Genomic DNA, 15775 nt, shown 5'->3' with positions numbered 1-15775 from the left:
CATTCCAAAAAGCATCATCAAAACTTTGATTAGGCAATATTTTAAATGTTTCTGAATGTTAGCAAGAATATGATACACCACTTGAAATGAGTCTAGCAGAAAACGACGGGTGAAGATTCTGTGGAGAGGAGGAAGAATCTCAAGATGACCTGGTGATGGAATGTCTCGCCATCGCTAGCAAACGAAAAATCTGATTTCGACAAAAAAGGTAGAAATGAAGAAGTAGCCTCTTCGAAGCTATCTCAGATACTGGAGTCCATTAGAACTCTGAAACTGGAGACCAAGCTGTAGACTATGACGACTAATGAAGTGAACAGTTTTGATAGAGGTACCATAAAATCTACATCTTGGTATTGCATCATTCTCGAATATTTCCATAAAAAACTTTGCGATGTAAGAGTCTAAGGCCCAGTTTCACCAAATGCTTTAATCTTGACTTGGCTCTTAAGTGAGGCCTTAGACCACGATTAATGTAATGTAGCGTTTTATCACACTCCAAAGCGCCATTTAATCGACCAATCGTGATTTAGCACCAATCGGCCATTTTTGGAGGATTATAACCTTTCAAGTTGAGATTAATAATTATTTATCAGTATGGAACTCTTGTCTATGTAATTATTTTTCCGGAAATTTCTAATTTTTGGGTCAAACATTAGTTTTATTCCCATTGAGAACTAAACCATTTTCGATACACCATTTTTCAATCACTGTCATTGATGTTTTCAAAGTGTTCATGACATCTCCAATAGTCTGGGGCCTGATATTAAAACATTAGCGTCATCAGCATATAAATATGTTTCTATATGTTCTTCTCTAGGTGATAGATGTTCAATCGTTAAATTAGGTTGTGGTGAAGTCTCAGTTGAATAGGCAGTAGATGGAGAAAGTATAATAATATATAATAATAAAATTACTTATATAGTTTTTTTTCCAGAATGTGTGGTTTTGTGAAATGGGATAATTTCTTTTTAACTTCTGCAAGTTTCCGACATTTCGAAGCACATCACTCGACATTTTCGGCAAAAATCAACTTTGTTTTTTGTTTACAAGATGACAAATGATTTGAAATGTTATGAGTTATGAATGAATGACACCTGACACCTAGCGCCAATGGTGGTCATCACTGCTAATACGATACAGAACACTATATAACTTTTTGTTCACAACGTTGCCAAATGGTTTGACTATTTAATCGTGATTTGGTTAATCGCGATCATCTTCGGACGGGTTGATGCATGGTGAAACAGAAAACACTGTTAAGCCTGCTTTAGTAACAAGCGGAGTTTAATCAATCTGGGATCAAGTGCTGTTTCGTGAAACTGGGCCTAAGGGTTTACTAATAGCGACTCTATACTGTTGTTCGTAAAATTCAATCTTCTATTGGATAATAGCTGAATGTTAGGCAAAGTTTGAAGAATTGCGTTATGTTATATATATCGTCTAAGAATTTTCTGATAGAAACTAGTGGAAGAGCGACGCAATATCGAAGCTCGCAGTTTATATTAGAAAGGTTATTGAAACCGTTGGCGATTCGAGGTAGAAGGTCAATGATAGATCCTTAACATCTGCATCGTTCGATTTCGGCCGAATGAGGAAGGTGTAAACTGCTGACCGAGCTGCAGCTCCGAGCGGATATCCACAGTTAGACTCGCTAAACTCTGCGTAATGCAGAAATACCCACCTTGACTCCGAGTGTCCACTCGTCCATCGCCAGGCCGTTTTCTTCGCAACCGACTTGCACCGCATGAAATTTCAATTAACCAGTCCCCATGGAATAAACTGCCAGCAAACCGTTTGTACGTAACGAAATCATTGCCGTTTCGGTCTGAACGCGGCTTAAGTTGACCGTAGCATCGTAATTAATTAGCGCGGTGCTGCAAAAAACGCTGTCGGGTGACCGCAGGAGTCTGTTCTGGGAACTGCGACAGGAAGGAGAAATATCGAAAATTCGATTTGTACCATGGGATGCTGTGATCAGGTGGTTTTTGCGTCGGTGGAAACTGGGCTTAATGGCTGTGTTGGGCGATGAGGCTTGAGCAAATTGTCGCATTCGCTCTGGTTCTTAATTTTATCGCTTTAGAATTGGTTTGAAATAGTTAAAGGTAAAACAAAGTTGAGTATGACTTGAACTGTCACAGTTTCAGTATGGGATGTTTTCAAAAGTCTTCAAACAGATCGGTCTTTATTCAAGGTTGTAGTAGGCATACTTTGGTTGACAGGATCTTCTGGTGTTCAACGCCAGATTACTCTCGGTAGTTATATCTTCAACCATAAATTAACGGCCATCTTTCTTTAGTTTCAATTAGTGATGGTTATACCTTGAGATATTTCTTTTCATGGTGGTTTAGATAGAGGAAATATACTGAGTATCTGCAGAATACTTTATCTGCAAGTGCTGTTTCAACTTGTCAATTGTTATTAAAATAATATGAACATTGATGGCAGAACGCTATTATGGTTTGATGATTGAAATATAAGAAGATTGTTTCTAGTTAGTGAGGATTCTTTTATGAATCGAGTAGTACTGAATCTTCAAAGTTGCAAAATCCTTCATTAACTACCTAGCCTTGAGTATATTATCAGGGACTTCTGAATTTTTTTCCAGCGGTTTCTGAAATACATGGGCAAACCTGATAGAAATAACTAATATGTCAAAGGATATAGAAGTAATAAAGCTTTGAAGCAACTGAGAAGTAGAAATAGCTAGGTACCAATTTGTATTTTTGAGTGGTATCCTAGACACGTTTATGAATAGCCACTTCTGCATCAATAACTTCTATTTAAAAAATTGTTTGATGAAAGCAGAAATAACTGAGAGCTGCCTCTCAGTTTGGATTAACATTTCGATAACGACGATGACTAGAATTTTGGCCTGGACGACCATGTTCTTGGCCCAGGGGTATGAACTGTAGATCGAAAAGTCTGTTTCCAAGATTTTCTGTGAATTGTTACTTTATCCATAAAGCCATTATTTTCAACGATAAATCTCTACTATTCACTTCCAACCGGTTATTGAATTAGTAAAATACATAATAAAGTTGCAGGAAAGCATGGGTAAGAAAAAGCCCGTAAAACACATGATCACAAATCAGTGCCTTCAACTATCAACATCTCCAGAACTTTTGAAGAGTAATTCGAACTGTTAGCTTCAGTATCTGTCATTACAACATCTTCTCGTATTTCTTGAATTGTGTAAGCTACACGCAGTCGACTGAACCAACAGACAATATCTCCATCCTCCCAAACAAAAGAGATTATTTTCTCCACATAGTAACAGATATTAATGCAGTATCGTATATCACCACAAGCTTCCGTTCAATTTAACCAAAGGCCAAAACTATTATGTCAAACACCAAAACCAGCGATGACGGACATATCGCGTTTCTCTCAACAGTATGATTGAATCGGTAACCCAAGTCTATGGGCAGCAATGCAATCTTTGATACCGTGACGACCTTGAGCCTCAGTGTGCATTTCAATAACCAGTCACGACATGGAAACGGATATCGAATGTGCCGCACTTATGTGGAATAAGGATTTGTTAAAATCGCAATTTGCAATGAATTTCTCCGATATGCGTTCCACACCTACGACGCTATCGTGGTAATGGGGTGAAAGGATGCCCATAATTTCTATGGTGCCTATGGAGCACAGATTCCATGTGGGCATTTATGGCCATAGAAGAAGTGGATAGTATGGGTTTGCCGTTGTCTAGGAAGTGTTAGTTGGTGCATTATGAGGGGATTATCTGCTTGTACACTTATAGCAGTCGGTGTCAATTGTATACAGGGTTGGTTGGTGAATTTTTCGAACTTGAGTGGTATTTCAAAATATAAACTATAGAAATCTTCTGGTTTTTGCGCGAATTATCATTCTGTCTTGTAATTTTCGAACCTTTTGAGATTACAGGTTCGAATCCCGCCCGGAGAGGTACTTCTTCCGGAATTTAACAATTTTCTGTTAGCCATCAAAATATTAGGCTGTTACATCATCTGATATTTAATACAATAGGATAATCCTTCTCGTGTGTAGATGTTACGTAGTAAATAAGTCCTGTAGTTCCCAACGTGATAGATGGCAGTACTTTTGGGATTCGGACGATCTAGGTAATGGGTTGTTGTAATGACAGTGATAACGGGGATAGTTGGAAGGAATCATTTTATGGAAATTTGATCCATTTCTTATTAGGAATATTAATTCATTCCCAACCAATGCGATATATGGTTGATTGGTTTTGTGGATTTAGATATTTTTGGTAGTTTTACATGTCAACTGCAAATCGCACTCTTACGAGGATTAGTTGAGGTTATTGTCCCCACATCTCAAGGTTGAGAACAGTAATAAGGCCCCACGTTGGGCGCCAAACTGCAACCTCTCTCTAATACTACCAAAGTCAAAGGCTCACCCGTCAACTATCCAGTCAAGTCGGGTGGATATATGCTGGCTAAGCTAAACAGTGAAGATGGGAATGGATCCCTATGAGCTATTGAGTGATATTCAATGGATGCCAGGTAGATTAAGATTTTCAATAAATACCCCCCTGACTCGACTGTATTGTTGACAGGTGAACCTGTGATTTTCATAGGATTATAGTGGTCGCATTTTGGCGCCCAACGTGGGGCCTTATTATTGCTCTTGTTGTAAAGTGAGGTCGCATTGAATAATATGAACATGAAATATATATTATATAATAAATTAAGACCAAACAATCAAACTATACCTAGATCCTACAATTATATCTTAATAATAGAACCCAAAATCAATATAAACATTTACGTGTGTTGATTATATGAACCTGAAGTACATATTATATAATAAATCAATACAAATTAATCAAAGTATACCTATATCCTACAATTATGTCTATAAATTTTACCCGAAATCAATTTTGAGAATGTCGGAAGAACTTTAAATGTAGGAAATTTGTATCTACACTGTAGTAGCAAGTATTTTTCACATCGTCATCGAATCAGATATGGCTTCATCGACGTGTTGTACCACACAACAAAGAATTTTTTCCCAACCAGCAACTTTTACAGATCCACCCACACAATCCAATTGGTCATCGAGAAGCAAACCTAAAATAAAAAAATGAAAAACGCGCCAACCTCAACAATGCCTACTTCGGCAACGAAACGAGAAAACGCGAGCGCATCCGCGAACGTCCTGATGTGCAAACAGTGGTGGAAAGTGTGCTGGATGTACGGCGACCAGGAGAAATACTACCGCCAACTTTACGGCAAGAAAAGTGAGAACGGCGTCGGAAAAAAGTTCGGAGGAGTGTTCGTGAACGGAGTGAACCAGACGACGACGGTCAACGATAGGAGTGCGCCTAACGGACGTCAGTTCTTCGAGGACGTGGTGGCGGACCGCGTCCAGGGAAGGAACCAGGAGGCCAGGATGAGGTCCCCGCAGCCGCCCAGGGCGTTCAGCAGTTCTCCCGGAGTTAATTCCTTGGAGCTACAGGATAACGATGAGTAAGTTTATTAGATCACTGATGGAAGGCGGGCGAGCGTTTCGGCGTCTTATTTTTATTGACTCTGAGGGTTGGTAGTTGATGTTATTATCCTCGTAGGAGGGAGTTTAATGAAGCGTGGAGATGTCCGAGGGGTTCAGTGTTAGTTGAGTATTTTCTTTCCTTTGGGGTATAGGATTTCATTTTTTTTTTGTCCTTGATGTATCAAATCCGAAGTTCCTCTTATATTTGATTACATGAGATAGATAAAGCTGGGATTGGTATTTCAGATGGGGCTAGCTTAGGTTACAATAGCTCAGACAACATTTTTTTATGATTCAAACAGTAATTTCACATAATGGGTAATTCTTTTATTCCAAAAATTCGGCATGAACATTCGAATGATTATTTCACACACAAAAAAAGTTTTAATATCTTCCTACAGACATATTTAAAGTGGGAACTGAAATATTAGGTTATTTTCAGATATTCTGCTCGCAATAGACACTAAATCCCAACATCTACATGCAGATAATCCAACTGGGCACTGAAATATTAGGTTTTTCTCGATATTCTACTTGAAATAGAATTACTGTGAATTTTCTCAATTCTTATCGATTTTATAGGTCATAATGCTGATTATTTGATTTTTCGAACTTAATCATGAAGAATAGGAATCAAAAATCCTAACTACTTTTGAAAAGGATACCTTTGTAAAAAAATGACAGAAAATGGCTTTAGATAGCCTCCATCCTAATTGGCGTAGAGGTAAAAGCAACTGAAGACACGATACCCCAAAAAACTACGCCTTTGGGGTATTGTACAAACTCAACAAAAATATGAACATATAAGAAATCGTCAAAGTACAAAATTCTCAATAATTCAAATGCTTATTATCCCAAATCGTTTTGAATTCATAATAATAAATGAAGAAATATCTGGGAGGTATTCTCGATTAAACATGTCAGCTTACGAGCCAAATTCTCGTCATTTGCGGGATGTTTCAATTTTCTGTTTAAATATGAAGCGGCTGAGGCTCATTGAATGCTCTCAAATACCTATGGTGAGACCGTTATTAGTGAAAGAACTTGTCGAGAGTGGTTTCAACGCTTAAAGAACGGTGATTTTGACGTCGAAGACCAGCATGGCGGTTGAAGTAAGAAAGTTTTCGAAATTGCAGAATCGGAGGCATTACTTGATCAAGACTCATGTTAAACGCAATAAGAATTGGCGGGATTATTTGGAGGTACGCTACAAGCCATTTCAAAATGCATTAAAATCATGGGAATGATTCAGAAAAAAAATTGGGTTCGGTACGAGTTGAAGCCGAGAAATGTTGAACGGCGTTTGTTTGCTTGTGAACAGTTGCTTGCAAGGCAAAGACGGAGGGGATTTCTGCATTGCATTGTGATCGGAGACGAAAAATGGGTCCATTACGATAATCCCAAGTGCATAATCATAATTGTATTTCAGTTTTTTCAATAAAGCCTCGAATTTCGGAAAAAAACAGCGGAAGCAAAGTTGTACACATATATATGACCTTTTCATTAAATAGCGTCACCTAAGAAAGAACATGAAACTACCGGAAACCCTGAATTCGATTCGCACCAACAAAATCTAATCAGTAAATACACCAGTATTTTTAGACATCTTACAGACCATAAAATGAGAGCCAATGACATTTCCACCATTCCAGTATGACCGCCTTGTGGTTTCGAAAGCATATCTTTCCAACAGCGCTATTCTGCACTAGTAGCCACTTATCTGGGCAAAGGGATCTACATCAAGCGATGGCGTCAGACAATAACTATGTAGGTACTTGGAAGTGAACCTCAATAGCTCAATTTTTCACGGTACTCAGGCCGTATAATCAATATAGTCTACCAGTGACTTGACGCAACACTGTGGCCGCTCAAAGCATATATTTACGGAACCAATTGTTGCTTAAGCTGCCATAAATATAGACATATAGATGGGAATTACCAGGTGTTCGCGATGTTCTTCTACTTTGGTCTATGACGATGATACCGAACTACAGTTATCGCAGAATCTTGTATTAGTTACGGTGGTGGAAATGTTTCGAAATTATTGCAGATACCTACTGTTTGCTGGAGTCGTAGAACTGCGGATAGGTCGTTTCCTTGTTATACCATTTTCAAGGATTTCATTGCCACTTAACCTCAGGAATTTATAGAAGATCTTGAGTGTTCGTTTATTCATACACCATTGAAATTATCAGGAAAGCAGAATTCATACCCATATAATATTTCAAACAGCCAAACGCGAGGCCAAACGGAATCCCTAGACGGTGTTTGCCTATTAAAGAACTTCTTCTTATTCTTCTTCCTGTTTTAGCAGGCACATGTCAAAGAAAACGATTAAAAATCAGGGTTTTATTTCTTGACTTTCGACTCCCAAACATTCTCTTTCTGTAATAATTGTCCCTAATTTCTTCTGTCAGAACTCTAGCATTCATAAATATCATGATGAGTGAAAATTTTAACTCAACAAAAATATCCTCAACAAGAGAAATATAATAGATACTATCGCAGAGCCTATTACTTTCATTACTTCGAAATGGTGAAACTCTTTTTGAATAAGAATGGGTCAGGTACCTCAGTTCTTCATAGCAAAATATATTTTTATGGATTCAGTGTTTTCACGTCCTTGAGTAAAATATATATAAAAAAGTTCAAATTAGGTTAGAAGTGTTAGGACCATCAAAATCTCATCAAGCTGCAGAGAAAGCAACAAATTAGAAGGTTACAATTTCGAAGGCTGAATATCTGTTACCAAGTTCATTCAATCGAATAAAGATTATTTATTTGAGTACAGAGAAGAATCTTAAAAATTAACAGTAACATTTTGTTAAATAAATGAAAGCTAATAAACAACGGAATCCACATTGAAAAGTCTATATAGCCTAGTTGACATTGATATATTCAGTAGTAGAGTTGACTAGCATACTTTCCGAAATACTCTACAATGCTCATTTTGGTAGAGTAACTGTATTCACGTTTGCTAGTGTGTTGAGAGGACAGTTCGAAGGCTGAAGCTCACAAGCTGCTAGAAAGACAGACTATCCTCTGCTAAAACCAAACTTGTGTTTGTTTACGTTGGTATAGTCAACAAACAAACCAGTAGAGTAGAGTTGTGAAAATGGGAGTGGGATAGTCGAGTATTATTCCATACATGCTATCCACTTCACTCTCCCCTGCACTATCTGTTGTACATAACCTGTTTAAATCATTCTAGTAGGAGAAACTAAGCACTCTACCACCGAACTTTACTACTAATTATACCAATGTAAACCAAGCTTGTGAAATTGCAATCACTGTGAGAACAAACTGTTTCATACAGGCTTAATATATTCATGGATTGTGGAATTCCTGATATCAGTCTAAAGAATTAGCGTATACATATGTAACCGAGTATGTAACTTTGATCTAGTGTGGGTATCGATCCTGTAATTGACGGTCTCATTCAGTTTTTGGGATTTTCGCTGATGATATTTTTTTCATTCGTTAGGTCATCGTAATCTGTTAAATACTTAGTTTACTCCCAGTAGAGTAGTCTAAAGTAGACTAGACTAGTCTGATTTCAGTGGTCTCAAACTTTGTTATTTGAAAGTCAACATATTTTTGAATGATAAACCAGTTTGATTGAAAGAAAATCTCTTTCGTATAATCGTGTAAAAAGAATCATTCGAATAAAAACCTTGTACTAGTTGAAAATAGATACTAACAAAGGAAATAATTCATTTCCTTTCAATCGACTCTTAGAAAAAGCCTAAAGGGAAATTATTCCTTGAAATAACCACATCGCAGTCTGCGTTAGCAGTTCCCATCGTGCTCTAATTGAAATATTCGCGAATTTTTAAAGTTGCGCGTTGATGAGAGATCGGAGGAAGATATCGCCACTTATAAAGTCATAGGTATTCGCGAGATCTCCATCTGTGGCTAGGCTTGAGTACAAGATATTTATCTCGGGTCGGAGTCGTCGCCATCGCGTTCTAACAACTGCCCGGAATGGTCAAAGAACTGGATTGGAAAGTGCGATATTTCTGCGATCAAAGCAAATGATATGTCGTGGCTCCTTCTATGGTCACGTTGGAGAATAAGGAAGGAAAGTTCGTCGAATGAATCTGAAACGCTATAGATGCGAATCTCGATTGTTGTGTTGAGGGTGGAGTGAAAAAGTTTGGGGAAAGTTGGGACGTAAGTGAGTTAGGAACTTTTTAGAGCTCTGAGGAAAGACATCATTCGTTGTGACACAACTGGTCTCTTGGTCACGAGAGTGCCAACTTTGTTTCAGTTTGATAGGAATGAGAGGTTTACCTGAAATGAAAATAACGTTTATTGAAATTTTGGTACAAGCGTTGAGATCAACACTCATCGAAATCTTTACAACTTACCTTCTCCAATAATAATTATACTGATTAAAATGGTTAAAACGGCAAAATTGCAAATTTCTTTGATATTTCTTATGTCATTTGTGGTTAGTGAGTTCTCTCCTTTTGTCATGGAAATAAAGATGCTTAAACAGCATTTTGAAAAGAATTGTTCAAATCAGAATCAGTACTCATTTGTGAATACTGAGAGAAATTTGAGAAAAATTCATGTACGAAATTATTTAGTTAATCAATTCAATATTCGTCGTATTCTAGACAAATTCAATTTTCTCTACGCGTTGCAGAGGTTTCAGTTCCACTTTGACATCAGCCTACAATACGACGAATAGTGTCCCTTTCATGTACCTGTTCCAGCTATCAATCTACTGCTGGGTTACCAGTAATCCTTTGTTTGTATATCCGTTTGTATTGTTCCCCAAGTGGAACTCCTACAGATGCCTTGAATACGCTGTTGCGTTGATTTTTCGTTTTTGTTGATTTTTCGTTTTTGTTGCTTTGTCCTCCCCCAAGTAAAACTCCAAAAACTGCCTTGAATACGCTGTACTCTGCTACCGTTTGCACTTGTACACCTTAACGTTGTTTTCCGATTTCACAATACTACCCGTTGAAATCTTTCGATATGTTCACTATCCGGCTCGAAGGGCCAATGTTTTTTGTTGAATCGTTAAACTGGTATTCTATTAAATTTGGATAATGAAACTGGATTTCTTAACTAATATATTGAATTTTGGCTGTACAAGTTATGTGTTTATTGGTTAACAGCTGAGCGTAGCTTTGGATTTTCCATAGCCAAAGCGCAATCCAGGTCCCTGATTGGTCCACTACTTTGTTTCTAGCTCTTAGATGTGCCTTCAAGATGACCAAATGTAGCGTCAATGTGGCGCCAAGAATGTTCTGGTTCTATTCTTAGCCCTAGTTTTACCTGCGGGGGTTGGTTTTTCTATCTAAATGTATCTCTGAATATTCAACTGCCCGTATGAGTGAAATTCACTCGACGCAACACCCGGTATATGTATCTTGTAATAAAGTAATGTTCTTGATGTGAGTTTTAGCGTGAATAAATATTCTATCCAAACTCTAATGTATAAAAAACCAGAAGGTATTAACTTTGACGGCCTATGCAGGAAATATAACTCTTCTAGACAATAATCCAAAAATGTCCTTAGTTTAGCGATGGAAAAAATATTTGATTAGCCTAAATTGTGGTCACAAGATGCTCTGAGTAAGTAGCCATTCTTTAACGATGAAAAAAAGCATTCGGGTGACAATACATGGAATTGTACTCACAAATAATTACTTCTTGGTCTCTCATATCAACAACCTAGAAGACTATTTTGTCGTAAAAATCTTCCGCATGTCCCCTCTGAAGAATTCGAATTTTATTGGCCGCCTATCCTTCACATATAAGAATAACATATCCGACAGCTGTAATATTTTTTAAATCTCACTCAATACCTCAGCTATCACCCATTAAACAGCGAGCAAATAGAATATGAGGAAAGAGCTAACCCATGAACTAGCCCATTAAACTGTCTCTGGTTGAAGAGAGTGTGGGAATGTTTTGATTTATTAGCTATAAAGAGACGTTTCAAGGATAACTGTAGCTTGTTAAGCTGGAAAAGTGCGATCTGTTCAGATCGCAAGAAGAAGGAGTTCAATGAGCAGTTGCCTTCCGATTCAGACATTGTTTCTCGTTCTACACCGGCAGTCTAATGAAAGACATTAGCAGATGAGGGAACTCAACAATGGAACCGTGGATTTATTAAATGTAGCTGTTTGGTTGGGTTAGGCCGTTTATTAGAGACGTGAGATTCTCACGTGATTGATGATTCTTTGGAGACTTATCGAGGTGAACGATAAGGAATATGGGTTCAAGCGTAGTCATTAAGATCGCTTTTGGGGTCGATGTAGCGGTGGTTGTGTCAATTAAATATGATTTGTTCTTGATAATTGTGGAAATGAATTAGGGGAATTTATTGAACAATGGCACAATTGTTTGTGGGTTTGGAGAATTGAGTTCAGCGCGTTTAGATAGTGATCAGTTGTAGGTTCTCTTTCGATGCAATTTAATTCTTCAACATCAAAAAACACAACATTGCAAATGATAAAATGTATTGTGATTGTATGGGTTTTGTTTGTATACCACACAACAACAATAATTGCTCTGCCATAACAATTCGCTCAATGGAACCAGAGCCTATCTAGTAAAATCACATTTCGTCTCAAAAATTATTCGTCTACATAGTCAGCTTCCAGAAGGAGATATACTAACTGACAAAAAAACTGCAAAACCCAGAAGGAGCTGTTCAAATTGGAATTTTTTTCCGGTAAAACATAGATAGTATAGCAAGAAGTGAACGATTGAAATTTGGAGAAAAAAACGAAGGGTTTACAATTTTTTTTTTAAATTTGTCGATAATGTGTTTGTCCACCGCGACTACCTATACACTACCCAACAAGTCTCGGCATTGATGCAATAAGATGGTCTATTTCTTCTTGAAGAATACTATCCCATGCTACATGTACTTTATGTCTCAGAGCTGCCAAAGTCCGTGGGGGCTGGGGTAAATTTCCAAGCCTTCTAACCATTAGGTCTCAAACATGCTTTATGGGCAAAAGATCGGGGGATGTGGGCGGTCATGGCAAAAGATTCACATGGTTCGCTTTGAAAAAGCTTAATCTGACTCTGGCAACATTAGGTCGGGCATTATCTTGCTGAAATATTGGACTCTCGACCCGGTTAGGGTCAGGTAGAACATATGGCTCCACTATTTCTTGAAGGTGATGCTGCGCTGTCATGTTACCTCGAATAAAAACTAAAAGTGACCTACTTGCATGTCCAATAGCACCCCATACCATAACGCCTACTTTTCGGTGTATATGACATCGAACTGAGGTTCACGTCTTTCTCCCCGACGTCGTCTAACCCCAAGAATCAAGATTTATCAGAAAAGACGACCTGATGCCATTCCACATTCCAATGTTGACGTTCTCTGCACCAGTGTAATCGTTGCCGGCGATGCTCAACCGTCAGAGGTACAACAAGATGGAGTTGATAATGCTACAGTCCAAAAGACCTTATCCGGCGGTAAACCGTTCGGACAGTTACAGGATGGCCTTGTTCTCCTAAGATCGAGTTGTCACAAATCGGTCTCTCCAAATTCAATCATTTCCTCCTTGCTATACTATCTATGTTTTTCCAAAACAAAAATGAAATTCAGACAGCTCCTTCTGGGTATTGCAGTTTCTTTGTCAGTTAGTATAATAAGCAATGGTTGAATAACCTATCATGAACAATGCTTCATTGGGTCCGTTTTATTGACCATGATAAGAATTAAATTAATGACAAATTTGGCCACTTGAGTGTCTGAAGTCGAATATACACTAAAATATTAAAAACGTAAAAGTAGCCACCTACTGTGACAATGAATAATAGCATAAGAAGTTACGATGTAACGGTCAGTTACGAAAATGTTCAGTACTACTAAAAAATTATTTATACCCGTTACATATAACTATATTATATATAACTAAACACAGAAACATAAACCAGAAGACGCATAAACCAAAGTAGGTAATTTCACGCTTGACAGTAATAAGTGTTGCTATTAGAGAATAACTAATAACCAATTCAAAAATTCAGCTATAAAGTCATGAAGAGAATAGTTATTTATACCTACAACATGAATATTAAGAGAGGTTGCATAACTCGCCTAAGGCTCGTTGTCGAAATTTTCGCTGGTATATATTCGAGTTTTACGTTCTCAAACCCCTTGTTGTCTATTTTTATGTTATAATGTAAAAGCTGGAAATTTATGTGCGCAATATCTTTGATAGGTTTAATAAGGAATGGCCACTAAAACTTTGGATCAATGTGGTTTTGCCAGGTAACATGTGTTAAAAATGTAAGAACTGAAATTTTTATGTTTTTCGGATAACCACAAAAAGACGTTTACTCGAATGTCATACGCATCGCTCAGTAGAAACCCCTCGTTGTTTTAAAAAACATCAACTTGATAAAGGTAAAATTATCAACAACAAATAAAACATATAACATTCATGCATCAATTGAATGTGAAAATTAGGGAAAAACGTCCTCAAATGCAAAAGAAAAAATTATCTTGCATCAAGATACCCCTAGTAACAAATCGATGAAAACATGGTCAAATTGAACAAATTGTATTTCCAATTGCTTGAACACCCAAAGTATTCTCCAGATCTGGTCCCCCTAGTTTTTGCAGGCCTCAAAATTAATGCTCCATGAAAAGAAACTGACCCCAAAGGAAGTATTAATTCCCGAGTTTGAAGCAACGATGAATATTTCAACAGAAAAGATATTGAAGAGTTAGGTGTGCGTGTACATGTTCAATTTTTGAAGAGGACTTTAATGACGAATAAGGTCAAATTTTCATGAAAAAATGTGTTTTTTTACCGGTTAGGAAAGGGATTTATTGAGTGAAGTGTTAGTTAGATTGTAAGTTCAAAATGACCGGACATTTGCCAACGTTGGTCAGGAATAATATCAGGATAGGTGACCACTATCTACTCTTTCCTTTATGTATATTCGTGTGCTTCTTTTCTTGTGGGCTTATCTTGTCCTCTAGTAGGTAACCCATTCCCAAATCCATTCACAACTCCTCCAACCAACCGACCATAAATTAAATCGCCACAACAAAACAAACGCCGATCGACACGATCGAACCATTTCGTTCAGTTGTTCAATCTTGCGAAGAATCCGCGGTCGGATACCCTTTTTCGTCCACGCCCGAGCGAAGACGAACGGATCTACCTGTTGTTCCTCGCCGCTCGGCCTGCCGACCGTAAGCATCTGTCGTCGGTAGGGCAGGTGTAACAAACTCAACAGGTTACGAGCCGGGTCGATTTGGGACCGTTCTTTGATGTAGGCAGGTCGATTCGTGGTGTAATACAACGCATCCTCGATTTTTATCCGTGAATTTATGGAGTGACTTTGGACTTTGTCGCTGGAGAGCGGCAGGTAGGTAATGTATTTGGGGAATTCGATGCGGAGATTCCGTTGGTGGATTTGGGCTGTTATTAGCGATAATTTGGGGATGGCGGGTCTGGGGTGAAATATTTGTGGATGATTAGATAGTAGTTAGGGAGCTTTTGATGGTTGTTGCTATCTATTATTAGGCGATGTTAAATGTTCTGGAAACTTTGCATTCTTCTCGTTGTTTTATTCGTCTTACAGATTTATTCTGATTCTGTGCAGTCTTTCAGCATTTTTGACGATGTAATCAGCTTGAAATTTGATAAGAAATGTCAATTTGAGAATTAACGATTTCAATTGCATCAACAGCAAACTAGTGAAAAGATTCTTATGTTTGCGAACGAGCTAGACGTTTTATATATCTGAAAAAGCTTAAATTTCCAACGACATACGACCCAAAATGAATATATATCCATACCAAAATCAAGTAAAAAACGAAATATAAAGATCCGGATATTTTACCGCATGCTTTTATCAGAGAAAACACCACCAAGTGACTGCTCAAAAACTGAATTAGAGATATTTCTTCTTACCAATCATCGATTTTTATGTGGTTTTCACATAATTTCCTCAAACAATAATCTACATTTCAATATGAATAATTTGCAAATGAAAAACAATTTTTGTAACTTCTCGCAAAATAATTAATGATATGGTATCCCTACAAAGCACTGATGTATTTCAAAAATGTTCTTGCAGAAAACCTTAAACAAATCATTGAAAAAGAAGCAAACTCTAATCTCGTGAAAATTTTCAAAAAGACTTTCGACGAAAGTTGGAACTATTGCAATATTCTTAACGTCTACTTATCATTGAATGGTTCTGGCCACAGCGGATATTATCTTGTCTTCCCTCCTCTGGGATAGTATTGACAGATCACATGATGGTACTCCCTCTT

The 15775-nt window shown here is 37.6% G+C and overlaps 1 protein-coding gene across 3 annotated transcripts in view; it reads left to right on the top strand.

Moving 5' to 3' along the window:
* The window catches only part of LOC123680738 (protein prickle-like), a 348884-nt gene that overhangs the window by 245895 nt on the left and 87214 nt on the right, over positions 1 to 15775 (top strand). Inside the window, exon 2 of one of the 3 annotated variants that reach the window (XM_045618790.1) lies at positions 5040 to 5477. The exons of the other annotated variants lie outside the window; for them this stretch is intronic. Coding sequence (XP_045474746.1) covers positions 5092 to 5477 — 386 coding nt within the window. The 5' untranslated portion in view covers positions 5040 to 5091. The remainder of the gene's footprint in view (positions 1 to 5039; positions 5478 to 15775) is intronic. 3 annotated transcript variants of the gene reach the window in all.

This window comes from Harmonia axyridis, chromosome 1, assembly GCF_914767665.1.
Source record: "Harmonia axyridis chromosome 1, icHarAxyr1.1, whole genome shotgun sequence".
Taxonomy (NCBI): domain Eukaryota; kingdom Metazoa; phylum Arthropoda; class Insecta; order Coleoptera; family Coccinellidae; genus Harmonia; species Harmonia axyridis.
Note: the sequence above shows the minus strand (reverse complement) of the source record. Positions and strands in the feature narration are given on the sequence as shown.